This window comes from Euwallacea similis, chromosome 27 (assembly GCF_039881205.1).
Source record: "Euwallacea similis isolate ESF13 chromosome 27, ESF131.1, whole genome shotgun sequence".
In the NCBI taxonomy this organism is placed as follows: domain Eukaryota; kingdom Metazoa; phylum Arthropoda; class Insecta; order Coleoptera; family Curculionidae; genus Euwallacea; species Euwallacea similis.
In genome coordinates, this window is record NC_089635.1 from 1,507,082 (window position 1) to 1,533,472 (window position 26,391).

Consider the following 26,391-nt stretch of genomic DNA (forward strand, 5'->3'; position numbering starts at 1 on the left):
ATCGGAAAACCGGATTGTGTAACGTTTGGGAAATCGGCACTCGACTTATGAAAAAATTAATGTTATGAATTAAATGAGGTTTAAAGGGGTTTGCTACGTCACGTATCATATGCCAACCAGGATACCCGATACCTACATATATCTGCAATTTAATTATATAGGGTGTACCAGAAACAGTGGCGCGAATTAGTATTGGGCATTAGAGGGTAAAAGTCTAGAGCGGTTCATCTAAACTTGTCTCATACAAAAGTTATTTGTTTTCACTTTACAGGACGTCCAAGTAATTTTTTTATGCTGTAAATGGGGAACAAATCTCACAGTTTCTGACTTACAGACTTGAAATTGCCCCTGGGGAGGTCCTCGGTTTCGATAAATTGGTCTAAAATATCGTCCCCTAGCTATAATAGTTGATAGGTCGCGCAAACTGCGCCTCACAACGGTACCGAACGTCGACCTAACGTTTTCATCAACGCCGCTTACTTCCATGTTTTTACGAAATCTGATACTCTCAACAATTTTACATCAAAGGGAATTCTGAAAAATAACCGCATCTCTAAGTCTAACGCGAAATACGGCCCTAAAAACCCTATGCCTAAGACTTGCACACCAATTGCGCAGTATTCTGAAGTTCTATGAGCCTACCTGTCCTGCATTGCCAAGAGATACATGTTTGTTTATCCAGCAGTGACCTGTGAGACTCTCACTAGATCCTCAATATATTGCCGACTCCTCCTTAGCATCCTTGGGTATATTAAGACCAAAATATCCTTGGTTTATCTATATCCCATTGACTGTATCCAGTATGTCTTTGATCTTTCCCATACCAATGTGTTCAGCGCATGGGAGGCCTACCTTTTGCTAACCCTTAGACATCGTTCGTGACCATTGAAGCGTGATTAGGAACCGCTTGACCAACACATCAGTCCGCTCGTTCTGTGACCCGTCGGGGTCCGACTTAGGCTCTCATATTTGTATCTGCTACTTCCTGAAGAGCGTCTCTGATTTTCTGTGCCAAATTTGAAGTTATCCTGGCTTGGACACAGAACTCGTAGGACCGCATAACTGTCCAAACAGATACACACTTAAGAAGAAAAATATAATAGAATAGATGTTAATCTCCCGCTACATTGTTTATCTGACGCCTTCTTGGTGGCCATCTCAAGTGTAGTGAAAACCTTGATCTGGAAGATCGCTATACATATAGAGGCCCAAGGGAAAGGAATGATTTCTTCCGCGGCTAACCCTATATATCCCGACTTCCAGTGATTGTGTATCCCTCATTTGTAATCTACATACATATACATATACAGTATGTTTCACGACACTAGCGATATGAAGGAGTGTACGCTTCCACGCATGTCCATTTTTAGTATACAGAAACGAAGTAAACATAGTAGAGATCAGCTGTCGCACTGCATGAGCTCTGCAATGTAGCCGGCTTGTTTTATTTAAAAATATATATATATTATTTATAATAAATATCATTGTCAATATCGTATTTACAATTTTTTTACTCATAAAATTATATTTTCTTCACTTGCTATCGGAAATCCGCGTATTGTAGGAATAGCAAATAGAAATGCAATAAAATGGACATTTTTACAATTAAACAAAAAGTCTTCATGATCAAACAATTTTATTCAGGACAATCCTTAGAAGGTGTTGACCCTTGTTTTTAGGAAATTTTGAAAATCGGCCCATTCCTAGTGTTGATATAGTGCGTCGTGTTATTCGAAATTTTGAGACGATTGGATGTGTTTCACCCCTGAATCATAAACGTCCCCAAAAGATAACAATGAAAGGAAAGAGCGGAAAATTACGATTTGTGGGAGTGTTGAAGAAAATTGTCATCAGTCCCTCAAGGAAATAGCGAACCAATTTGACGTGTCACGTGCAATCGCTCACAGAGTTTTGAGGGAAAACGGGTATAATTCATACAAGGTGCAAAAAATGAACGAAATTTTTCCTGAAGACCTAGAGAGGCAGCTGGTTTTTTGTGAAATAATAATGGAAAGAGCGAATAATAATGAAAATTTCATCAAAAAGATTCTTTTTATGAATGAATCGACCCGACCTTTCCATTGTCGGGCACGCTAATGCAGTCATCACTCGTTATTGACCAAGGGAGAATTTGCACAGAACATACAATGCACGAACCCAATATTTTCAAAAACTTAATGTCTGGGCAGGTACTTTAGGCGACCATGTAATTGGTCCGTTTTTCATTGAATATATTTTGAATGAATTAAGATACCTTGACCTACTCCAGACACAAATTATTTCGGAAATTCAACAATTAAGAATTGAATTAGGAGATGTATGGTTTTAGCAAGATGGTTGTTCTGCCCACAATGTCGCTCTTGTTAAAAAATGTCATGAAGGACATTTTTGAAACAAAGTGGTAAGTGGATGAGGCAACAATTTGTGACCAGCAAAATCCCCTGATTTAACTCCTGCATATTTTTTCTTATAGGAGTATGTTAAATCTACAATTTACAGGTTTGTGGGTCGTAGTGCTAATAATTTAAATGAGTTGTGAATTGAAATTCGAAATTGCACGCACATTATTAGCCCAGAAACACTTGCAAACTTGCGGCGAAATTTTTATGACTGGCTCGGTTACTGTGCTGCAAAAGAAGGGAGACGATTTGAGCATTTAATTTAGTTTTGATTTTTAATTTAATTTTCATTAATTAAATTTTTATTGATTTTTTGTTTATTTCTATAATTTTACTCTGTTTCATGTTTAAGAGTTATATTTATTTTCTTATTTAATTTTAAAAAGAAAAATTATTTGAAATAATTTTGGTAGCAAACTTTAAATAACAATCAAGTAGCCTGGCTGTTTAAAAGCAAGCCGGCTACATTGCAGAGCTTATGCAGTACGACAGCTGATCTCCACTATGTTTACTTCATTTTTTGTATACCATAAATGGAGATTCACGGAAGCATACACTCCTTCATATCACTAGTGTCGATAAACGTACTGTATAGCTATAGATATGGATAGCTAAAGATCCAATGATTAGAAGACTTTACAATTTTCTTACTAACATTAACATAAGCATACCAGAATATTTCACATACATACATAAAAGGAAGCAATACATAACTCGGTCGAGCGCCTATATTAAGCCCTTTTTTTGCATGAGTCTTACCTACGACGGCCGCACGCCGGCCGTATCAATATGTTTAAACAAAATGGTTTCCATCCTCCTATTTTAACTTTTCAAAACGAATCTCTTTATCTAATTTGGCACCTGTCAAATTTGACAAGTGACAAGCTCTGAAAAATATGCAATCTGATAGAACCTGAAAAGTTAGGAATGTTAAAACCGGTTCGGTTTTACTGTAAATGCTACGGCCATAGAAACTCCAAAAAGTGCCGTAGTTGAAACCTTAACATTTCGGAAAGAGTTGAGTAATCGGAATAGGGTATGTTTGTAACACGTGTGAACCTTGTCCTACATGTTAACTTGAGATACACGAGAGTTGAAACAGTTTTATGTTGCGGGTTAAAGGGTAACACTGACCTTTCCTTCTTGGAAGATTAACATTCAGAAAATGTACGGAGTAATAGTATATTGTACCCTAAACTTGTCAAGGATATTATTATGACCTAAACGTGAAGTTTAAATCTCGAAGCGCATAGCGCTGAGGGATCTAAAACGGCAAGTCAATAAGTATGCCCCAACCGCGGGATAAATACAATTTTTTCCGCTTCTCGAGTGAACTAGATTTTATAAATTTACAATAAATTTCCCGAAATTAAGCATAAATTAACTTCAAAACACAAAAAGACAGCACATTTTATGTATTAACAATAACGTTTCATTTGTGATTCATTTCCGTGGCAATCACAATAAAAAAAGTAAGAATATGATGAAAAACTATACACAAACCAAAGTCCATGGTGCGGCTTGAGCTCGAAAAACGGACAATCTGTATACATTGAAGTCATAAGACATAATTCTATTTTCTACTATCGCTAACTAATCAATAAGAATAATTAAAAATTTAAATTAAACACCAACAAAGGGTTGACTGCTGTAAATTTGAAAAGCGATTTGCAATAATTCTGTCCTAATTACATACCAGTTTCCTAACGTCTGTTTTAGGGCCCGCGTTAGTTGAAAGAAAAACACTTTACATGATTAATGCTAATTAATTCACCTTGGTCAGTTTTTGCATCTAAAAAACGTTAGCAAAACTTTGGGGTGTGTTTAATATGCATTGTCCACCCCAAGAATAGTATGGGGCTTGACCACTTGCGACAATAGTTCGCTATTGAAAATACCTGTTGATTAGCGGTTATAGGCAAGGGACTTGCAAAAGGTACTCGTTTTTTACGTGGGTTAAATATGAGGGTATAAAGATTGACCGTTAAAAGGGTGGATAACAAAATTATGTTTTTTTTTGAGAATGAGAACGAATAAGAATAAATTATGTTTTTTTAAATATATTATAGTATACCATATACATACAGCGTCTTTCAGAAAGTCAGCATCATATGAGATTTTTTTAATTATTGTTAATTACGAAATTTCAATTGTAGCGAAAGTTTGTGCTTGTCTTTAGATTATAAAACTTGTGAAAATATTTGGTCTCGCGTTATTCAGTTCCTGACAAATTTTACGTTTTTTTCTAAGAATGACAAAAAATTGCCTTAGATATAATTTTTTCGAAAAAATTTATTAGAAAAAGTTGCTTAAAATCGCACTTTACGTATATGGACCAAGTTCCATTGTAAAATAAACATTTTCATATTTTAGCCGTTTTCTTGCTATGCCATTATTGGGTAATATTTTATTGAGAATTTCTTCAGCAAAACGTATCCAGTACTACACGTAGCACCTTCTAAAGTCAATATCTTCCAAATCAGCTGTACAATTTGTGTATTTGAAGAAAAACATTTTTTCGACACAACTATTCTAACTATTTTGATGCGAAAATACATTTACTTTAATTTCTCAGTCACTGTGACTACTTGGGTGTCATTTTTAAAACAAAAATATATTAAATGGCCGAAGAAAGCAGTTTATAATGTAAAATAAAGGTAGTAATAGATTCCAAAGGTTTAGTTATTCAACAAAGAAAATTATAATAGCATTACCGAGAACTTTTACGTTTCGGTGTACCCACGTTCTGTTCTAAACACACGAGTGTTTGTCTCAATACTGTTTTTACAATGTGTGTTAGAAATTCAGGTGATATTTCAAGAGCACATTGCCGAATTCTATTTTCCAGTTCATTAACATTTCCGAACGGCTTGTGTGCATACACTTTTTGTTTTAAGTAACCCCAAAGGAAAAAATGCAGTGGGGTTAAATCGGGTGATCTTGGTGGCCAGTGATAATCACATAAACGACTAATCCATTTTCCATAAAATTTTCTATTTAAAAAACTTTTTACTGCCAAGGTTGAATAAATTGGAGCTCCATCAAGTTGAAACCATAAATCTTCGGGAATATTTAGGGAAAGTTCATCTAAAAATTCGGTTAGTTTTGATTCCAAAAAATATAAATAGGCTTGTGAATTGAAGTTCCGTCGAAAAAAAAGGGTCCAAAAAGGCGATTGTCTCGTATGCCTCATACAACATTTGTCTTAAATGAACACTGGTTTCGACAATCTAGTGTAAATTTTGGATTATTGGTGGGCTCACCACCTACCATTATATCATAGATGTAGTAGTTCATAAGTTTTTATTATTATATTATCAGAGATCGTAATAAGATGATGATAGGCAAACTGACAGAGTCATCAGGGATGAAACACTGTCAAATGAGATTACTACTATATAAATTACTATACTAAATGGCCAAGTGTCGAGGAATCCCCTCGTGGACTGAAGTACCTCCCCAGAATTGAAAAACAAAAGGAAGGGGAGAAAATGGACAGTCGAGATATAAAAAGGGCGGAGGTGCGATAGAGTAGTAATAAATTTGTTAAATTGTTTTTCCATATTTTGTTAACAAATCAACATTTATTAACTATGGAGAAAGTTCCCAATATTATTCCGACATAATGTATGTTTAGTTTTGTTAACCGCCAAATCCGCAAATATTCAGGGAAGTTAATTACATTTCCATAAACGAACCATAACACCTTAAAATTTTGAAGAGTCTTACTGAACAAAACAATACCTACCTTCCATTTGAAATTTAAGAAGTGGTCATTTTCCATTAAACCGGAAGTTCTAAGAAGTCGTTCAGTAATCCCTTCATTACAGTTCGAATACATGACGTATTAAAAGTTCATTTAAATAGGTAAAGAAATAAAATAAAACTGAGCTACTTTTTACAGGTACCTCGTAGATAACTAAACTAAATTTCTTACAACCCTGCCTGTTTGCCTTCAACCCCTTCAAATTTAATATTCCATTTGCCTTGATTTCGATCCTCGCAGAACTCTGGGATTTCTATTGCGCCATCTTTCGGAAAATAGCGCAATCTTACGAGCGAAAAGTTATAAATTCTCCATCTGTGCCATGATTTTTAAAGCTTACATGAAGATTTTTAACCTCAGATGAAACAGCAAGTGATTTTATTAGGAAATCGTACCTGTCCCTTATATCTTTCTTTCTTTAGTCGTTTGTCCACGATGTTTCCAAGAAGGATACACAATACACTTTCCATGAAATGTCATTATTCAATTGTCTTGTCGCATTTATCTCTTTCTAATACTTAAAATTTTTATTCTTAAATATAGCGTCTCTGTCCCTCTCCCGATGGTCTGCTTATGAACGCCTAGTACTCAGTGTTGTTTTGTGTGATATTTTAAGACTTTTCCATGTTTTATTACTGTTTATATTTATTTAATTATTAGTACAGAAATTGTATATATTTGTGACCTACTTGAAGTTCATTAGTGGCGTTAAAACAGCTAGAGAGTAAATGAAAATAACCTCTCTGGTATTCTAAGCAATTAGCTCATGTTAACAAGTTTTCTACCAAGGAAACCCTAAAGCAATTGCCTTTTATAGAATAGAATAGTACTCAGCTTTTAAATGGTTACTTGTTTTCTAAGGTGAAAAAGTAGTAAACTTGTTGCCGCAGCAATATTGCTGCTACATGACAGGAGATAAGGCAGCAAATTGTGTTTTCACCTAACAAAATACATAATTTAGCCTTCAATTAGTACTGATTAAAATTCTTTTTCATTTAATTTTTGTGTATTTGTATTTGTATATGTATTTGTAATTTTTTACATTTAATGCTTAGACAGTAAAAATCTTAACTGAGGCTTATCTATCAAAACTTTATATCAAACTTTTTAATGCTTGGGCAGTAAAAGGGTTACTCTACAGCCTGTTTTTGTCATTAAGAGGTCACTTGAAGGAAAACCTATTTCATAATGTATTAACATGACTATGTTATCCACAATTGTTTTATATCTACTTGAGACTTTGACATTATAACAGGTAAGTAAAGATATGGGCATCAGTATTAAATTTTTCCCTATCCCCCTTATGGAGGGTATCAAAAAAGGGTAAGAAATGTACATTACATTATTATTAATATTTTAAAAATTCTTAAAATTCTTATTAATTATTTAATTCTAGCCAACAACACTAACAGGCATTAGTATGTCTAGCACAGACAATAGTGTAAAAGAAATATTAGATAATGTAGATCTTGCAAGAGAAATGACAGTACTATCAAATTATGAGAATGCCACAATTTATTACCAGGGGTCCCTTCAACTTATGGCCAAATTTATATCTCAGATCTATGATCCAATAAGAAAAAATAAATGGCAACAGGTATGTAGCAATATTAGTGTCACAGATTTTCATTTTTTAATTTGCCTCATCCTCATGTTAGATGCAAATGAGGGTACATAAAGAGTATCAAGAGTTGAAGGATCTAAAAGACATATTAGATACATTAAAAACAGAATGTAGTGGTGATGTGCCTATAGGTGTCAGAAAGAGAGATTTACCTTTAGAAACCAACATTAGTGACCTTGGTATGGTAAATGATCCTGATGTATGGCCAGCACCAACCCCTGTAGACCATGGAATTTTGGCAAGGTACTTTATTAGTTCAATATCATTACAATTAAGGTATATTGTAAAAGTAATATTTTTTTTAAGGCCAAAAGGGAAGCCTTCTAATTCACGTAGATCTGATGTTAAAAAGGGACAGACAAGTGCAAGGGCTAGCTCCTCCACCAATTCTCGAAAATCAGATGTAAAGCATTTGAATAAAGCTGGTAAGAAGGATGACCGTCCTTCCAGCTCAAAATCTGAAAGGTTTGTTGTTTAAAGGTATTGCTTTGAATGTCTTACATGAGTTTTAATTTCCAGGACAACTGACGCCTCAGTAAATGATGATACCTCTGGGAAATCTGAGTCAAAAGAGGAACCAGAAGAGAAAAAATTTGAATGCAGTAGTATGGAAAGGGAGTCGGCTGATGTCCTTGAAAGGGATATTGTCCAAAAGAATCCGAATATTCGGTGGAGTGACATTGCAGATTTGCAGGATGCCAAGACCCTACTTGAAGAGGCTGTTGTTTTACCTATGTTGATGCCTGAATTTTTCACTGGTATAAGTGGCATTTAAAAAGGATTTGAGATATTGAATTTAATAATTCTAGGAATAAGAAGGCCTTGGAAGGGAGTTTTGATGGTGGGCCCACCAGGGACTGGCAAGACTATGCTGGCAAAGGCAGTTGCAACAGAATGTGGTACTACTTTTTTTAATGTATCTTCGTCTACCTTGACATCAAAATACAGAGGTGAATCTGAAAAAATGGTTAGGCTTCTATTTGAAATGGTATGAGTGACATTGTTTGCGTTGTAAAATAGTAGAAAAAATCGATCAAAATTTTAGGCGAGATTTTACGCTCCTAGTACAATTTTTATTGATGAAATTGACTCTCTGTGTTCAAAAAGAGGTTCTGAGTCAGAACATGAGGCCTCAAGAAGAGTAAAATCAGAGCTGCTTGTGCAAATGGACGGCATAACTGCCAACAACGAAGAGCCCGGTAAAATAGTCATGGTACTTGCGGCAACAAATTTCCCTTGGGACATTGATGAAGCGCTTCGGCGGAGACTTGAAAAACGAATATACATCCCATTACCCACATTAGAAGGCAGAGAAGCGCTGCTAAAAATCAATTTAAGAGAAGTGAAACTTGACCCAAATTTAAATTTAAGGAGTGTTGCGAGAAAACTTGATGGCTATTCGGGCGCCGATGTAACAAATGTTTGCCGTGATGCTTCCATGATGTCTATGAGGAAAAAGATATCAGGACTAAGACCCGACCAAATTAAACAATTACCAAAAGAAGAATTGGATCTTCCAGTAACCATGCAAGACTTTGAGGATTCAATTGTAAAGAATAATAAGAGCGTCTCTAAAGAGGATTTGGATAAATATGTAAAATGGATGAAAGAATTCGGATCTTCTTGATAGTTGCACCAATAAAATTCAATTGGATAATTTAGACTACAGACACGTGCCTTGTGATGAGAAGCTTTGTTACTTTAATTCATTTTATACTAAAAATCATCCTTGGGGAATCATATCTTTACTCATTTTAAAAAAAGCGTTGTAGAAAAGAATGCTTTTTTCGAATTGTAGTAATAATTTTTGTAACTAATTAACCTGAATTTTAACCAGTATTTTTCACCTCTATACACTATAATTCTATTATAACTTTTTAAATTGTCGAATTTGTGTATATTTTTGTATAATTGTTAAATTATTTTGTTTTGTAATCAAGTTTGCAAGCATTTTTGTTAAAAGATTTGAACTTTTTATTTATTGTTTTAGAAGCAATAAATGTTACACAATGAAAAGTTTATTATTTATTACCCATGGGAAAATCGAGTCAAAGCTCTTTATTCTCGATTCAAACCTTTGCAGAGTCGAAAAAAGCAAATTCTGAGTATCAGTCCATTTAAATAATCGTTTGATTGAACGATGGCTGCTTCGTAGTGTGATACGCCATGCGGCGCCGTGGATATCAAAAAGGTCCAAAGAGCAGTTATCGGATTTTGCGTACGCCACTGCTAAGCATGCGTTTATAAGGGGGAAATTTTGTACGTCAAAGGGTATATTGCGGCGTCGCGAAAATCGACGCATGGCGTCTGTTTTTTAAAATTCGCCTCGATTTTAGAAATAATTTCTTCTTATATTATTTAGGTCGGTCGTTCTAATATAATCTAAAGCCGTAATTGCCACGGGTGTCTCCGACTATTGCGCCGTCGATATATTTGATTATGTGATTTTTTCTCATCTCTTTTCTATTGGAATATTGATTTTGGGTGGACAAGGCTCGTACGTACAGTATTCACATTGTAGATTGGTTTGTGTTTGAAAAGTTAAAACAAAATTGAATGAACTAGACACGTATTTCCTCTGTCGTATCTTCGTTTAACGGTGTTTGTATAGGTAGTGAAACGCAATAGGAACCTTCATTACTACATCACTTTTCGGCTCCACATATGAATATTGATTTGCGTCTAATAATGTACTTGTTGGTTTACGTGCTTTCGCTAACCATATCAAGTAAACGACGAAAATTACAATAAGAAGAAAAAATATATCAATCCTTAAAATGGTATGTTGCTACTTTTTAAGAAGTGTGTTATTTTGTTGTGTGCTTATAGTTAAAATTGCACGCTTTAAATTTACCAGCATCCTGATTATTTTCCTATATTATTATTTCATAGTGTCTTATATACATAAAAGTACATGTATATTAAAATTTGTTACACATAAATCTAAACAGGTTTTTTCTTAAATGAAATTGCTGATAATAAATTCATTAATTTAATTAAAATCCCATCATATACGTTTATTATCGATAATGAGTTGGAATTAAATTTGAATTTAAGAAATGATTAATAAATAAAAAGGACACTATATTAATTTTATTATTTAACTAGATAAAACATTTTATGTTTGACGGCAGGCCCTTGCAACCATGTAATTTGCATTGCAGTTGCAAGGCGTTTTTGTTTAAAGTTTCCGGCGATGAATCACTCGATTATCTTCATTCTTACTGTCAAACACACGTCAACGATGACGTTTAAAGCAAAACAAAACATTTCACCCCTATTTTCAACTTTCCTTATTTTTTCGAATTCGAAAATTTATTAATAAGCCTTCAATAATAAAACACAAGATCACTAGTTACATAGCTTAAATGCAGCTACAAAAGGTTCGCTTAAAATTCTAACTGAAAGTTGAAATGCAGCTTTTACCATGGGAACTATATAATTAGAGATGACCAGCTTGACTCTGCCCCTGGATAATATTGATGTGAGTGAAAATACTGAGCAAATTAGTAAACTGTTCCCTAAGTGCAGGCCCAGGAGTGATATTAATTTAAATCCCATTCTTGCTTCGTCGAAGGAATATGATTGTATCGACAATACATCCACAAGCACTTGCACTGTAATGAATGCCCATGATGAAAATGATAGGTAAGGCCTAAAGAAGACTTAGTTCATTTTTTTCAAAATTGCAAACATAAATTTTTATTATGTGAAAATTTTAAATTGTCACACACTGGAGGAATTTACAGGGTTGGAGACCTATTAGGAGAATTAAGACAGACTCTTTTAGAATGCTTTTGTTTTACAGAGTTTTATTGTTATTTCAACAAAAAACTTTCCAACTATTTATAAAAATTTTAATTAAACTATTTATGTATGTAGCTATAAAGTAAAGCAATTAAAATAACTTCTTTTAAAACCAAGAAAATTATAAACAGTATTTCATAATGCATTTTTCAGGGCCACCTCATATGTTTTAAATTATATTAACAAGCCTAACATATATGTATTCCTATTTGAAATGCTCTGTATACTAACTGTATAATAAAAAAATTTATCACGTACATATTTTCATATTAAATCAATGTGCCTGGGGTCTAGACTGATAGTCCTCATCCTTATAAAATGGGATTAAATTATACAAATTTTTTCGATTTTATGAAAATTGCCATAAAATGACATATTCGAAACCAAACACATTACTCTGCCTTGATTGATGGTTTTGGAAGAATAAATATTAATTTGTTAGTTATTTTCTCAATCAAATGCAAATTTATGATTGGGGATGTTTACTTTTTGGGACACCTTCCATTTCCAGGTTTTCAAAATTTTTCGGTCGTAATATTTTTAAGCTTTATGTACACTGTAAATTAAAGGTATTTCTTAAAATAATGCTTGCTTATTAGGACTATGAATTAAATACAAATGTTTCTTTTTAATATTACAGATGGATAGCAGATAGTTCCTGTAAAATTAGTAGAGACAATAACTCTCCAAGATACTCACCAGATGATGATTGTATATCAGAGCACAAATCATCTAGTGGCACTTATAAATTAAGAGACTCTAGGTACTACCATATTTAAATCCAATCAACTAGAGCTTGTGTCTCATAGCCTATTAATAAGCTATTTTCAAGATTTAATAAATTTTTAAGGATAATTGAAATAGCAGGTGGTAGAGAATTGTACTCTCAAAGTAGAACAAAAGCTGTAAGAAAGTCTAGAAGTAGTCAATATTTAGGTGAGGATGGAGAAAAGAAAACACAGAGATTATCAATGAAGCAGCAAGGAGTATGGGAATTACGTGGGAAAAATAATGAAGCCAAAAAGGTTCATTTTTAAATAGTTTTAAACATACTAACGTTCAGAATTCACTTTCGTTAGGTTGCGAATCCTCGTGAATACACAGAAACAGTATTCTCATCTGAAGTGCGTCTTATGACGCATGGTCAGGAATCTCAAAGCTCGTCCGATCAACAACCAAGCCCTACAAACATGCCCTATTCTGAAGATGTCGTAGTATTTGATGATATAGGTGATAATTGGAATAGTGACAATGAAAAGCAACATGAACATCTCAAATCAGATCAAAGTGATTTCACTGCCACTCATACATATGATTCAAATAGCATTGACAATGATAAAGTAGCTAAGGTGCTTATTGCCTTTAAAATGTGCAGTGTCAATTATTTGAACTCTGATTCTATAGGTAATTGGTAGTTTGCCAATAGCCGTGTATGAAGGCTCTCCTAAAAGGTATGGGCCAAGGCAAACCGGGACTAATAATTCTCACATGCAGTTGCCTAGTGCACAAAGTTTACTTGCTTCACCAAGTGTATATCCTCCAAGACCTGGATTTCCTCAAAGAATTGTAACTAGTCCTAGTCCAAGTGAAAGGGAGCACAATATTGAAAATAACTCTTATAATGTAAGTACTTTTTTGTTTTTGTATTGTTTGAAAGCAAATATTTTCATTTGGTTTTTGCGTTGTTCATTTTTGGTTTATTTAATTTGGTCTTCTTAGTATTGAATCCAGAGTTGATAAATTATTTATCCCATTTTCCTTGGTTACTTATTTCCCAGTTTTCTCCCAAAAAGGATTTTCTAGTAGAAGTGTTTTTTTGCATGTTTTTCTTTACTTAGAGTTTCTCATTTAAATCTAATGTTTCTTGTTTAACTCATAAATTTCAACTTATATTTAAAGCAGAAACGAAATAGTTCTCCTCCATCGACAAACACGACATTCGATTATTTATACGAATTCTCAGAAACCAGAAAGGTTTTGGAAGAATTTTTTAAATGTCCTCCCGAAGAAGAGAATAGACTTGGAAGCGAATTTCAGGATTTAGAATACGAGTTAAGAAGACAGGCAAGTGAATCTGGAAATTCATATGTAGGAAAAAGATTAGCTAAAGGTCTCGGCAGTGAACCCGATTTTTGCATGCGAATTGATTCACCTGCGAAATGTTTTACGTTATCCAATGCCCCCTTGCAGGTAGGATTATCGCATTATCAGCGGGATAAGTTTCAAGTATTCCTCATTAATTTTTTTTGCACATCAGTCCAAATTGATCAGTTGCATGCAATAATTTTATATTGTAGCTTAAATTCTCTATGACTTATTTAAAAAAATGATTGAAAACTCTGTTTGAATTTCGAAGTTGAAATGTTTTCGTTTTTCGAATTTCATACCATCTTAAAAATAAGTTTGAGGCATGATTACAAATCAAAATACCCCAGTATACTGTAACCTTCAATTTCTTGCAGGATAACGATTTTCAAGAACATGAAAACAATTTTCTTGATCTTTCGATTGGTACGGGTTCTAGTGGTGATCTGGGTGAAACCGAGGTCGGTTTGCAAGTTGGGCATAGTCGTAATTTTACTCTTTCTCCTGAAACTACCGACTGTGACTCAAATTGTGGGGATTTAGATAGTGAGGTTTCATTAATGCTCATGGAGAATGATTTGGCGCCTTCAGGAGGTCTTTTGGGCAAGTCATAACTCCAACTAAAAAAACTATAAAACAAAGGGGAGTTTATTTTAGGATCAAATACAGACTTAGCAGTACCTGGCGATACTCTGAGGCTATATTCGAGTATGCCTGTATTAGAGGATGGTTTATCGTCAGGACATGCAAGCGACACTGATAATAATAACCCAACTGTTATGCTTATGAAAAGACAAATCACTGAAATTGAAAGAGAAATCAATCAAGGTTATAAAACTTTGCTTCCTCAATACGGTTTGCTTACCTTTTTCACATCTAGGTGTTTGTAAAATTAAGCCATCAAATAAACCCAGCGAAAACGGAGTATCACCCCAATCAGAAAGTATTCCTAAATCCCCCACAGACATAAGCAACTGTGTAAATAGTTTCGATGAACCACTGACGCTTTCGCAGACTGACTCAATAGGTAATAAGTTTTGCGGCTTCTCATACATTATTTAACTTATCGGAATTGCTTGAATCAGAGAAAACTCCACCCCCACCAGCACCTGCCCCACATCGTATGATAGCTGGAGCGGAAAAGACTAACGATGTTGAGGCAGCTATAAAAGATATTAGATTGACACTTCAAAGAACTAAAACGCTCCCGTTGCAGAGACATCCAGGCGAGGAATGTGAGGAAAATGGTACAAGTCCTGTGTGGGTCCCAAGGTAAGATGCTCTATAGTTTTCAATTTTTTTTTTTTAAAGAAAAGTGAATGACTATTAAAGATGAGTATTTAGTATTTAGTAATAAAAAAACATAGTAAAAATAGTTTTAAGAAATACAAAATCTTTTCGCAAGGTCGTATTGTCGCCATGTTCCGCCATTGTCCTTACGGACAAATAAAAATTCTTTATAAAGTTATTCCATGTTTCAAATGAAAATCACGTCATTAGAATTTTAGAAAGGCAATAGATACAGGGGTGATTAGAAAGCTATTTATTTTGTGATATAATGAAATTCATATTAGGATCAGGAAAATTCTTCAGAAATAAAAATTCCCAACCATTCAATTCCATGATACCTTCAGGTAGGACTCTTAAATCCGAATGCCTTAATTTATCACACTGTTTGTAAACATTTGTTGTTATTAGGAAAATTATCTTTTTACCGTTAATAGTTATGGCTTCATATCTTAAGTAATTTGTTAAGTAGTCTTATTTCTTACTGTTTTTGAAGAATGTTACGGTTTTGGAAGTAGACCTTACCTCTTTTCGTTGTTAACAATAAAATTTCTAACAATAACAAATTTATAAATCAAGAGCGTGTTTGCCAGAAACTTTGTTCATTGTCCAGTAGTGACTAAAAATGAATAGGCAAGTGCTTTATTAGTTGAATATTATAAGCAACAGCATTGTGTGTTTCCTGAAATATATCCGCAGGTGTTTTTCTAGTCAGAAATGCAGACATTTAAGGGGTGAAATCTTCACTGTTTAAGCAAGTAAAGAAAGGTTATTTATAATCTGAAGATTATTAGATTTCTGAGCTTAACAGCTCGACGGGGAAGTTATGTGAACAAATGTTCCTGAAGTTTTTTTTTAAGCAGGGTTACGTCTTTTCAGCCATTTTAGGCAAAGAGGGCTTTCAACCACAAGTGCTGATTCAGAACGAAAAGGGGCTAATAGCGGCCCAGACGACGGTGAGTAATTCGTAATTAATATTGTTTCGAAGGCTTAGACATCATTTGATTTTGTTAGATGGATTGTTTCAGTTTGAGTGAAGTAAAATAAATAGAACTTAGTAACAGAATTTTTGTTATTCAAGCTTATATTGCTTTCAGAAGAAAATGATACAGATTTGGAGACAGATAGGCTTCTGGGTCAACAGAGAACCGATGATCAGGGATTTTATGATGAGAAGGTGAGTTTAGAATCTATATATTTCTTTATTATAATATTATACAATGTTGTATTCTTCATGAAGCTACAATTTCTTTTCTGTCATTCTACCTTGTGTTTGAGATTTAAATTGGTGTTAGCTGTTGGTGTTAGGTCTTATATTACTAGAAAATGTTTATTTACAATGAAGCGATACTAGAAGCGTTAAACACGAATTTTAGTATTAAAATTTGTATTTTGCAAAATGGATGCGTAAGTCTGGCTGAGAATATTAAAAAAATGTTGCTTAACTTTACCTTAGGCGACTAAAATATAGGGTATTTTGTTAGTCGATATACAGGGTGTTACAAATTTATCGGAGTGTATGAAAATTTTATAAACCGTAAGAAATATAGACTACTCTAGGCATGACAGAACCGATATAACACCCTGTAGATATCTATTTATGTGGATCCGTGGTATATTTGTCTCGTGCTAGCACAGCGTATTGGAATATGATAGAAGTACAAAAAATTATAGAGGAATGAGCGTGTAATTGTCTCTCCCCTATGTCTCTTTGATACCATTATTAAAATTCGTATTTAATTTATTAATTGCGTCACATTTTAAATATTTTTCCGTGAATCTAATATTAAAGTTTAAACCTAAAATACGCTTAAATATATACAATAAAAGAAGTGCATGGAGTGTTTTCATCTTGAGAAATGTATTTACTGTGTTTCTCTTTATGGTGTTTACTGTCCTGTGTCCCACAGTAGTACAACATGATTAATGTTTGGATCAATACACAATCCGTTAATGTATGTTTTTTGTTGTGCGGCATTTTTTAGGGTTTTTTTGTTGATGAAAGAATGTTTTTTTTAAATAAATTTACCGAATTTGCCGAATTCATAATAGTTTTACCAAACATAAGTTTGACACCAAATATAAAATGATCTATTGTCTGACCAAATAAATAGATCAAATACAATTTCGTTTAGTTTAAATTTACTTTTAGCATATAAAAACAAGAGTTTTTAATCATGATTTTTAAATTTAATGTTATTTATATTGCCAGGATTGGAGAAAACCTAAAAGTCGAACAATAATGCCACAAATCGGCCATGCCAACCCGAAACAATTGCTCAGTTCCCTTGATGAAAGCTCCATTCCATTAGTCCCGTCCTCTGATATACAAAACTCCCCACCTCAATCTCCTTCGGCCGCGTCTGACAAAAGCCAATCACCTCAAAGTCAAAAGGGATCGGTGTCTTCGAATAAAACTAAAAAGGTGTGAAAATGGCATGTACATAAATCAGGCGTGTTTTCACTGACAGTTCTAGAAACGATGCCTTCTGCAATTTATAACTTTGCTCTAGTTAAAACTTTCAGTGAAAAGGCCAGACATAGTCTTATGGTTAGCAATTTGGGCTTTCTACAGAATACTACTAACACACTAAACATTACAACTGAGCTGATTGTTTGTCTTGATAACTCCCTCCATCCTTTATCTACTCTGCTTGTATTTTTGCATGAATTTAGCAGCGATCTTTGTATATTAGTGAAGAAGGATAATCTTTGGAATTGATTTCGTTTGCTTGTTCTACTGCAAAAAGTTCATATTATCAGAAATTGGTGCACTGTAACATCGAGCTTGAGAATTGTTCCTATTAATTAATCTAGGACAAGCACTTGGTGCATGAGGGATACTTATTTTGATTCCTTTTAATTTCATTTGTAGTAATATAATTTGAAAATGAATTGAATTTGAGGCGACTTCTCAATTACCGATATGATATTTGTGACTGATAACCGGTGAGTTTAACAAAGAATTTTAGTTTTGAAAGTATTAATATCGATTATTACACGACTGGAAGATGTACATATACCGGGTATTATTGTTTCTGGAAGGCGACTCATCAAACCTCCATTTCCCAACATCTTTACCGATTATCTGTAAATGAAATATATGTATACACATACATACATATATTGTAAGGGACTATATAATAGTTTAAAAATCTATGGAGGTCCACCTACCAGAAATCTATTCTAATTTTTAATTATTACTTATATCTCTAGAGGAAATATCGATTATATTGTCACTAATCTTCACAATACCAGTAACAGACGCTTTATATGTGAAGATAAACCTGAAATCTTGTGCTTTAAATGTACATGAAAGTTCTTGTTTGATTTCAGGATAAAGACAAGAAGAAGGGAAGAAGTAAAGAAGGTAAGCTGTTTAGAGTTTTATTTTATAGTTTAATTAAAGTAATTTTCTTTTGCACTTGCGTTTGGAAAATCGCGGTAAGTCGAAATTCAAAGCCAGTTTCATTTAAATATAACACATTACATAAATCGAACATATTAATATCACCAGTCACACAGTAACCCCAAACCAATTTTTTATAATTGGTACATACATAAAACATCCACAGGTGTCTATTTTCTGGCTACAGAAAATCACTTTCATATAAAAATCTTATCTTGCTGCAACCGAGTTCCTTTTACAAACGCGATTTCAAATGTCTTGTAGCAATATGTGCAATAGTCTAGAGCTTCATGAAATGAAGTATTAATTGTTCCAGATGCGCTTCAACGTTCAGTTCTTATAGAGGGTGTTCTGTTTCGAGCTCGGTATTTGGGCTCAACTCAGCTGGTATGCGAAGGACAACCCACAAAAACTACCAGAATGATGCAGGCTGAAGAAGCGGTTTCTCGTATAAAGGTACACTCAATTGATTTATTTTTTAACCTTTTACTGGTTTCTATAGAAAAAAATTAGCGCAAAGAGGAATAGTTGTATATAGGCATGAGTGGGAGGTTATTAAATTTGATATAATTTTCTACAAATCCGGCGCCAATAAGACGTTTTTTTCAAGACCCTTTTTAGTATAGATGTGTAAAAAAGATTACCTTAACCCCTCAATAACCGCTAGAATTGTGCAGGTCTGACCTTTCTCCTCAGTTTTAATAGTAACTAAAACTATTGAAAGCTCAGATGTGCGTTACATTACTATACTACTATAGCAGCATGTTTATCATATATTTTAAAAATTGGCAATCTCGGTGTTATAGGGATTTATGTTACCAACTTGTTGGTATTAGTAAATGTTTTTAAATGCATTTATAGGAAATTCTCAAACTGTGTGTATGTGTGTGTACGTACGTTTGCCCCCTTCCATGACCAAAACAGAACCTTAAATGCAGAGTAAAGTTGGAAATATCGACTTCCAACCTTACCTTTCGTGCCTTTTGGTGTTCATATGCTAAGCAAAATTGGGAAAACTATATTTTCAAATAGTGAAAAGTGAGGTATCTCACGAGGAAGGGAGATCTGAATTGAAATTCACCTTTTATACCAAAAGGCAAAGTTTTTTTAAACAATAATAACTTATAAATGAATTTATTCCTGGGAATTTCGATGATTCATTTAATTAATCATTCATTAGTTATTTAATGTAGTGTCTTATTTTCAAGTTTTTTTTAATTTTTAATTGATGCACTATGAGACACTCAAACATCAATAAACACAAATACATCTATTAGAATCGTACTTCCATATTTCCTCTCTACTCTGTAACACCTTAAATGCACGCTTATTGAGCGTTTTTGGTTGGTTGCCTTTTTGTGATATGCTACCTTATCCAAGTGCTTTTGTTCTTCATTGTTCCGCCTACTCATTCTCTAGAAGATTCCTAAATACGAGAAACAAAGCACTTTTTCCATAAATTTTTCGCACTACTTGAATGTTTTGTACCATTTTGACTGTACAGCACTCCCCCATTAATGTTGTAGTTTTCAGCTTTTCTCTTAGTAAGTACTTCATATTTTTATAGAAGTGCATGGGGTAATTATGAATAATATTATACAGTTAGTATCTCACGCCAATAAACGTGCTTGTGAATATGTTTTTTAAAACTCAGATTAATTTGAAGACGAAAGGTTTTTTCAAAACATCTTCGGAAATTTGAGAGATATAGGGCACACATTTTAGGAGGCATCCAACCAAGCGATTCTGCCATACCAACCTCAATTTGTGACATTTAATAGTCCAGACACTGGACATGTTGAAGGTGAAATTCAATCCAGTTCAGTTCTAGCCAATTCGGAACTGAACGTTGACAATCCCGTTATTCACTCCATACAACCATTACCTATTAATGGTAAGCATTTTTCGTGGAAAAATATTATGCATTAAAGTATTATTGTGGTCAATTTGAACAGACAGAAACTGTAATTCGTACCTTGATAAAACGTATTACTGTGTTAATCGGAGTTTCTGTCTGTAATTTGACTCGTAATTCCAATCAAATTAAAATCAAAATTCACTCACTTTCTGATTCTAGTTATTGTAATGTCATAAGAACGACGTAAAAGCCACAATACAGAACATATTTGTCTATAGATGATCCATCACCGTTTTTCAATGAGAACCCATTCGGCGGTGGTGGAGCATCGAGCACAGTGTTTCGGTTGCTTTTCCTGGGTTCTGTTGAAGTCGACGAGGAAGGGGGTAGAAAGCGTCGAAAAAAATTCAAGAAAAATATGGTCGAAGTTGCCGTTACTAAAATTAAGGTCTGTCTATGATGTTGGTTGCTCTAATTTGAATTCGGTGTATTATGCGACAATGAGAACCAAATTATTTAAAAAAATATTTCATTTGCTCATCGTCGCAGTTACATTATTTAATGTTGTGCTAAGTGGGCGGTTGTTTTTTGCTGCGAGGTTTTAGCTGCAGCTTAATGGATCTGTATATTCTTTTTTTCTCCCTTAACGTGACAGTGCTAAAATCAGTTTACTAACTACAAATTTTCTCTTTCATTGCCGCTTTGGAATGGATTAATATAGGCTTTGGTAAGATAACAAAGAAAATTTCTTCAGTAAGACAATAATTTCATCACGTTGTATGTTAATTTTAGGCTCCGGATGGGGAAACTCAACCTAGTACTGAGGTCGATTTATTTATCTCGACTGAAAAGATTATGGTAAAATCCAAACAAATATAAATCAAATACTTACATAACTTATGATATTTTAAAGGTTTTGAACACCGACCTGAAAGAAATTATGATGGATCACGCTCTGAGGACGATTTCCTATATTGCTGATATCGGAGACTTAGTTGTCCTAATGGCTAGAAGGAGGTTTATTCCTCACGAGGTGGACGACGCTCCAAAAATCAATAGAACCCCGAAAATGATTTGTCACGTTTTTGAGAGTGAGGAAGCTCAGTTTATAGCACAGTCAATTGGCCAAGCTTTCCAAGTATTGTTGCTCATTCATATTACAAAATTTCTAATTTAATGCGAATTATTCTTATAGGTTGCATATATGGAATTTTTGAAAGCCAATGGAATTGAAGATCATAGTTTTGTTAAAGAAATGGACTATCAGGAGGTTCTTAATTCTCAGGAAATATTTGGGGACGAATTGCAAATGTTTGCTAAAAAAGAAATGCAGAAGGAGGTTTGTCTATTTGAGCCTGAAAGAATTTTTCATTTCGTAGTATTTCGTTAGGTGGTTGTTCCCAAAGCAAAAGGAGAAATATTAGGAGTTGTAATAGTAGAATCTGGATGGGGATCCATGCTCCCTACGGTTGTAATAGCAAATTTAGCTCCAGCTGGCGCAGCCGCGAGATGCGGTCAACTCAACATAGGTAGAGTGTTTCAGTACTGATTTCAGCTAAACGTCTGTTGATATAAACAATATAGGTGATCAAATCATCGCAATAAACGGTGTCAGCCTCGTAGGACTTCCATTATCAACATGTCAAAACTATATCAAGAATTCTAAGAATCAAACCGTAGTCAAATTAACCGTAGTTCCTTGCGCACCAGTAGTTGAGGTGAAGATCAAGAGACCTGACACGAAATATCAGTTAGGATTTAGCGTACAAAACGGTGTGGTATGTATCCCTTGTTTCACTTTTGAAGAAAGATGAAGCAAACAGGAATTTTAGATATGCAGTTTGCTACGAGGTGGCATAGCGGAGCGAGGGGGTGTTCGTGTCGGTCATAGGATCATAGAAATCAACAATCAAAGTGTTGTTGCAGTTCCACATGAAAAAATTGTAAATTTACTAGCGACGTCTGTAGGAGAAGTAAGTTAGGAAGTTTTACATGTTTTGGATTCCAGCAACACAATTGATTTTTAGATTTTAATGAAGACAATGCCAACTTCCATGTTCCGTTTATTGACCGGCCAAGAGAATCCGGTTTACATTTAATTCAATTTGGTTTGAAAAGGTTTGAAAGTGCCTACTTGTAGATGATAATTAAAAGATCGTCGGGAATTGTACTTGAGTTATTTACACCACGTTTGAGGCGCAGATCGATATATATATTTTTATTGTTAGTATAAGTTTTATCAGACTGAAGACAATACGAGCAAAACCTGCACATTGCACCATAAAATGACAATTTGGTAGCTTCAGTGTGTTTTTGTCTATCTGCAAACAAATACTTCATCAGGTTTTAATTTATTTCGCTTTTATTTATAAGTGAAGAAGCTACCAAGTTGTTAAAAGCTTTTCGTGATAGATCATATCTTCTGCTTCGTCGCGTATTTACTGTGAATGTGAAGAAAATACCAAAGACTGTTGGTTGGCTTAGAAGAATATTTTATTCCCATTTATAAATAAATCTAACCTTCATCGAAACTTATTTAAGCATTCCATAATCTTAATCTCAGTGTAATACTGTCATAACTATGTATAGTTGTTGAGTTTATTGATGTTTCTTCTTCCAAGAAATAGAAGAGTTCTAGTCAGCGCCTTTTCATCAGATCTTCGTTTCTTCTCAAGTTGTTTTAACAATGAGATTACGTATGTTCCTATTACAATCTGCTGCAAGGTCCTTTCAGATATGTGCTTATTTAGTGCCATTAGGATGTTTCTTTGCTTCTGAGTATACGTAAATCGATTAAAACCAGCACTCGTAATACAATTCTCAATTAGTTTATAAAACGATCCGGTGGCACTATATGTATTACTCAGTAGTTAAATTCAATTATTTATTATAGGAATAACAGATGTATCTTTCTATACCTACTCCTCCTTCACATATTAAAAAATGTAATCGCCTGAGGGCATAAAGTGAACAAGGCTGCAAAGAAATATTATTTTTTAAATGTTTAGCGAAAGATAGTTCCGATAGTCATTGTATAAGCAGATAACAGTAAATTGAATGAGCTCGTATGTCATCCGTAAATATACGGTGGTAGTTATTTTAAGGTATTTATCTCTGTAAATTTATTAATTTTGCAAATTCGTGAACAAACAATGTTTTGCTCAATAGACCTCAAAAATAATATATTACAAGAAACAACGATCCTTTAAAAACCCGCCATCGCTGCCCAGTAAACGTAATCCGGTACTTGACATCAGATATTCCAAACCTATATTCAACCCAATGCGTTGTGCCTCATGTGTTACAGATGTACACTTTTACATTCCTTAAACATGCTTTCTATGTGACCAGACGTATTATCATATGAATATTAGATATTTGAAAGATATACATTCACATGATTTTAGAACAATATACCCTAATTTGTTTATATTTTATTGCCCATCCAACTTATTACAATTATTGGCTCATGGGAATCTCAAGAAATTAATAATATTTTAAATCTTGTTTATAATATCACAAATTCACTTATTTTATACAAGCCAATCCGTCGTATTTCATCCTATATACCATATCGTACAGCAATGTTAATGGTTGGTGTATGATGTGAACCATCGTCCAGACTCTCAAGTCCCAGCTCAAGGTTTTAAATTTGCCAAACCGGACAGCTCATAGTATTACTATTAGGTATAGAGTCTAGACCAGAAATTAATCTAAGCCCCTCAGTTTTATTTATTTCATTTTCAGCTATTCTGAATATATAACATATGAATACCGGAATAAGAACAGCATATGACAGGAATGTAAAAAAGAACATATAAACTAAATATGTTAAGGAGAATAGTTATAACGGATTCTCTACAGAATATGATTTGTGAATTATTCGTATCACATGAATAACGTCCGACAAAATTCACGTTCTGTGGAGGACCCATTGCGAATGTGTATGGCACCTGAACGGAATTTTAACATTTACTGGGTAGCCTTTTCCTTGAAACAAGTCTGCAAAACATGAATTCGAAAATGCAATCGGTGTTTGCATAAGGGTTATATTTACGTAACGTCTAGTTAACTTGTGCTAATTGTGTATATTTACAGAGATATATTAATTTTCATTACGCTTCTTTAATGGCCCGTTTTAAGGGAAGATGTACGCAATATATTTACAGGGTTAGAATGTGAAAGCTTATTGAATCGTTTCATAGGTTGAAGTTGAACCAATTTAAAATCCTATGAATTGGTTTACTGAAAGTGGCTAGGAGTTTGAAACTGAACAGGAAGAGACTGATATTATTTTCTTTTCATTTCAGTCCTTTCTCGTAAGAATATTCTAGGTTATTCAAAAATTGCAATAAATTGTGTCCAACCCTTGTAATACGTACATAAAGTGAAAATAATTTGCACAATTTTAACTACGTGAAAAACTTTCATAGCTCCATAATTTCCGTCATAGTAGTTGTTATAAAGCTCAAATTACGTTCAAAACCATCCGTTAAAATGCTCCTTCTTGTATAAAATAATAAGCTATATGCGAACTATTGCATGTTTGTAATATATTTTATATACTAGTTAGAAAAATGTCCCTCTGTAATTAGGATGTTTTTGTAAACAAATTAACCACTATCATAGCGGGATGAGATGGGACCTGTGAAGGATTAGATTCCGAAGTATTGTGTGCCTTTTCCTTTGTTAAGCATTCTTAACCCGAAGCAATGTAACTAAAAAACACAATTTGTATGCTTCATCGATAAACACACATCATGACATATTTTTAGTCTAAATCCAAGCCCTATTTAAAACAATGTAAATCAAAAGGATAATAGATTACTAACATTGTGTATTTAATCTGCCACTTGCTCTATAAAAAAATTATTGTGAATTGTATTGATAGTTTTATTAAACCAAAGGTAATTTAAAAACCTAGGCAGGACAAGGTTAAACCAGTGGAAAATCCTCAAACTTGTCACGTAAAAGTTTAAATGAAGTAAATACCTACATAGTCAATCGTTGAAGGAAGGTTCAAGAGACTTAAGCAGGACAGTTTCAGACAAAAGTGATAACGAATTGTTGACCATCGATTGAAAAAGGTGAACAGTCAGCCTTATTTAAACCAGGATTTGTTTTTAACTCGGGAGGAAAGGAAAAAAACAATGATAAATGAAGTATTATACAAGGTCGCGATTCGTAGGAAACACGTAAGAGAGCCAAAGATTGAAAAGCAGTCTTTATCTACCGCATTTAATTTCTCAAATAACCCACGGATGCCGACATTCAAAGCCGATGTTTGGATATAGGCGGCAAGCAAGTTCAATAAATAGGATATAATTAAAATTCAAAAACATAGCTCTACGTACAGGGTCCCCAATCGATAGGGACCATTGGAATCGTTGAAGCCTTAAAACATACAGGGTTAGTTAAACTACGGCAGAAGTGCGCAAAAATAAGAAATTTTGCAAGTCAAGTTTGTTAAGCAAAGTGTGAAAAGATGTTGAAAAATAGTAAGTCTTCGTCATTGGCACTTTCGGTAATTATCTATTAAATGATATAATTAGATTTGAGATGACAAACTTTATTTTTTTAATGCAAAAATGTGTGTGTTTTTTTTAATTAATTGTGGTTTCTGTTTAGTCTCCTGAATCCCTGAGATAACCTATTACACGTGGCGATAACATATTCACAAAAATCGTCATTTAAACAAATAAATATATCTATCTCTTATGCACATGCTTTAAAGCCAAGAACTTATTCCGCATGAGATCTGTACACTGCTTAACATCCAAATACCTCGTCAAAATAAGTATCAAAGACAATTAATTATATGAATATGAACAAATAGGTGACGTTGATCATGTAATTTTTCAGTGTTTTACGAGAACTTCTCAAAATTAACAGACAATGCCAAATAAAGCATTAGATATCATCAGCAAATCACTGGAGAAGGCAGGTTACCATTTTTAAAATATATAAAAGAAAATTGTTTTAATAACTTGAAAGTCTGAGAATGCAAGCGAAAAGAAAACACTTTTTGTAAATCTCTCAAACAATCCAGGAATACTCCTCTGAAAAAAACAATAAACTCTTACGTGAACCTGGCTGAACGTTACTGTTGTGACGAGAGGTCATGCAATCCAGGAAGAAAATTTTAAAGTTAACTTC

The 26,391-nt window shown here is 33.8% G+C and overlaps 2 protein-coding genes across 15 annotated transcripts; both read left to right on the forward strand.

Annotated features, from left to right (window-relative positions):
• Window positions 1-7,262: 7,262 nt before the first annotated feature.
• Window positions 7,263-9,678, forward strand: Kat60 (Katanin 60). Its single transcript, XM_066402754.1, has 7 exons — window positions 7,263-7,420; window positions 7,562-7,762; window positions 7,824-8,032; window positions 8,096-8,254; window positions 8,309-8,547; window positions 8,599-8,777; window positions 8,835-9,678. Exons 2-7 carry the CDS (start codon window positions 7,586-7,588, stop codon window positions 9,414-9,416), a joined length of 1,545 nt encoding a protein of 514 aa, XP_066258851.1. The 5' UTR covers window positions 7,263-7,420; window positions 7,562-7,585; the 3' UTR covers window positions 9,417-9,678.
• A 384-nt stretch (window positions 9,679-10,062) lies between these two features.
• LOC136417180 (amyloid-beta A4 precursor protein-binding family A member 2-like) lies at window positions 10,063-25,119 on the forward strand. Of its 14 annotated transcripts, XM_066402729.1 has the most exons (24): window positions 10,063-10,286; window positions 10,401-10,569; window positions 11,209-11,437; window positions 12,237-12,359; window positions 12,447-12,621; window positions 12,676-12,945; window positions 13,001-13,219; window positions 13,496-13,786; window positions 14,059-14,284; window positions 14,339-14,509; window positions 14,562-14,708; window positions 14,767-14,953; window positions 15,848-15,924; window positions 16,066-16,145; window positions 17,181-17,393; window positions 18,305-18,338; window positions 18,694-18,833; window positions 21,028-21,093; window positions 21,149-21,373; window positions 21,431-21,574; window positions 21,626-21,764; window positions 21,820-22,013; window positions 22,068-22,208; window positions 22,263-25,119. In XM_066402729.1, the coding sequence occupies exons 3-24, from the start codon at window positions 11,238-11,240 to the stop codon at window positions 22,332-22,334; spliced, it is 3,534 nt and encodes a 1,177-aa protein (XP_066258826.1). In that variant the 5' UTR covers window positions 10,063-10,286; window positions 10,401-10,569; window positions 11,209-11,237; the 3' UTR covers window positions 22,335-25,119. The 14 variants fall into 14 exon arrangements, 12 of the variants coding, with proteins under 12 accessions (XP_066258826.1, XP_066258825.1, XP_066258829.1 ...); XM_066402728.1 differs by having other exon boundaries at window positions 10,063-10,569; XM_066402732.1 differs by having other exon boundaries at window positions 10,063-10,569; window positions 18,712-18,833.
• The last annotated feature ends 1,272 nt before the right edge of the window (window positions 25,120-26,391 follow it).

Coding starts and splice junctions, on each gene's coding strand:
- Kat60 (XM_066402754.1), top strand. CDS start 7,586: ATGTCTAGCACAGACAATAGTGTAAAAGAAATATTAGATAATGTAGAT. Junction 7,763..7,823: donor GAAAAAATAAATGGCAACAG/GTATGTAGCAAT, acceptor TCCTCATGTTAG/ATGCAAATGAGGGTACATAA. Junction 8,778..8,834: donor TTAGGCTTCTATTTGAAATG/GTATGAGTGACA, acceptor TCAAAATTTTAG/GCGAGATTTTACGCTCCTAG.
- LOC136417180 (XM_066402728.1), top strand. CDS start 11,238: ATGACCAGCTTGACTCTGCCCCTGGATAATATTGATGTGAGTGAAAAT. Junction 14,954..15,847: donor AGTCCTGTGTGGGTCCCAAG/GTAAGATGCTCT, acceptor ACGTCTTTTCAG/CCATTTTAGGCAAAGAGGGC. Junction 16,146..17,180: donor AGGGATTTTATGATGAGAAG/GTGAGTTTAGAA, acceptor TTATATTGCCAG/GATTGGAGAAAACCTAAAAG.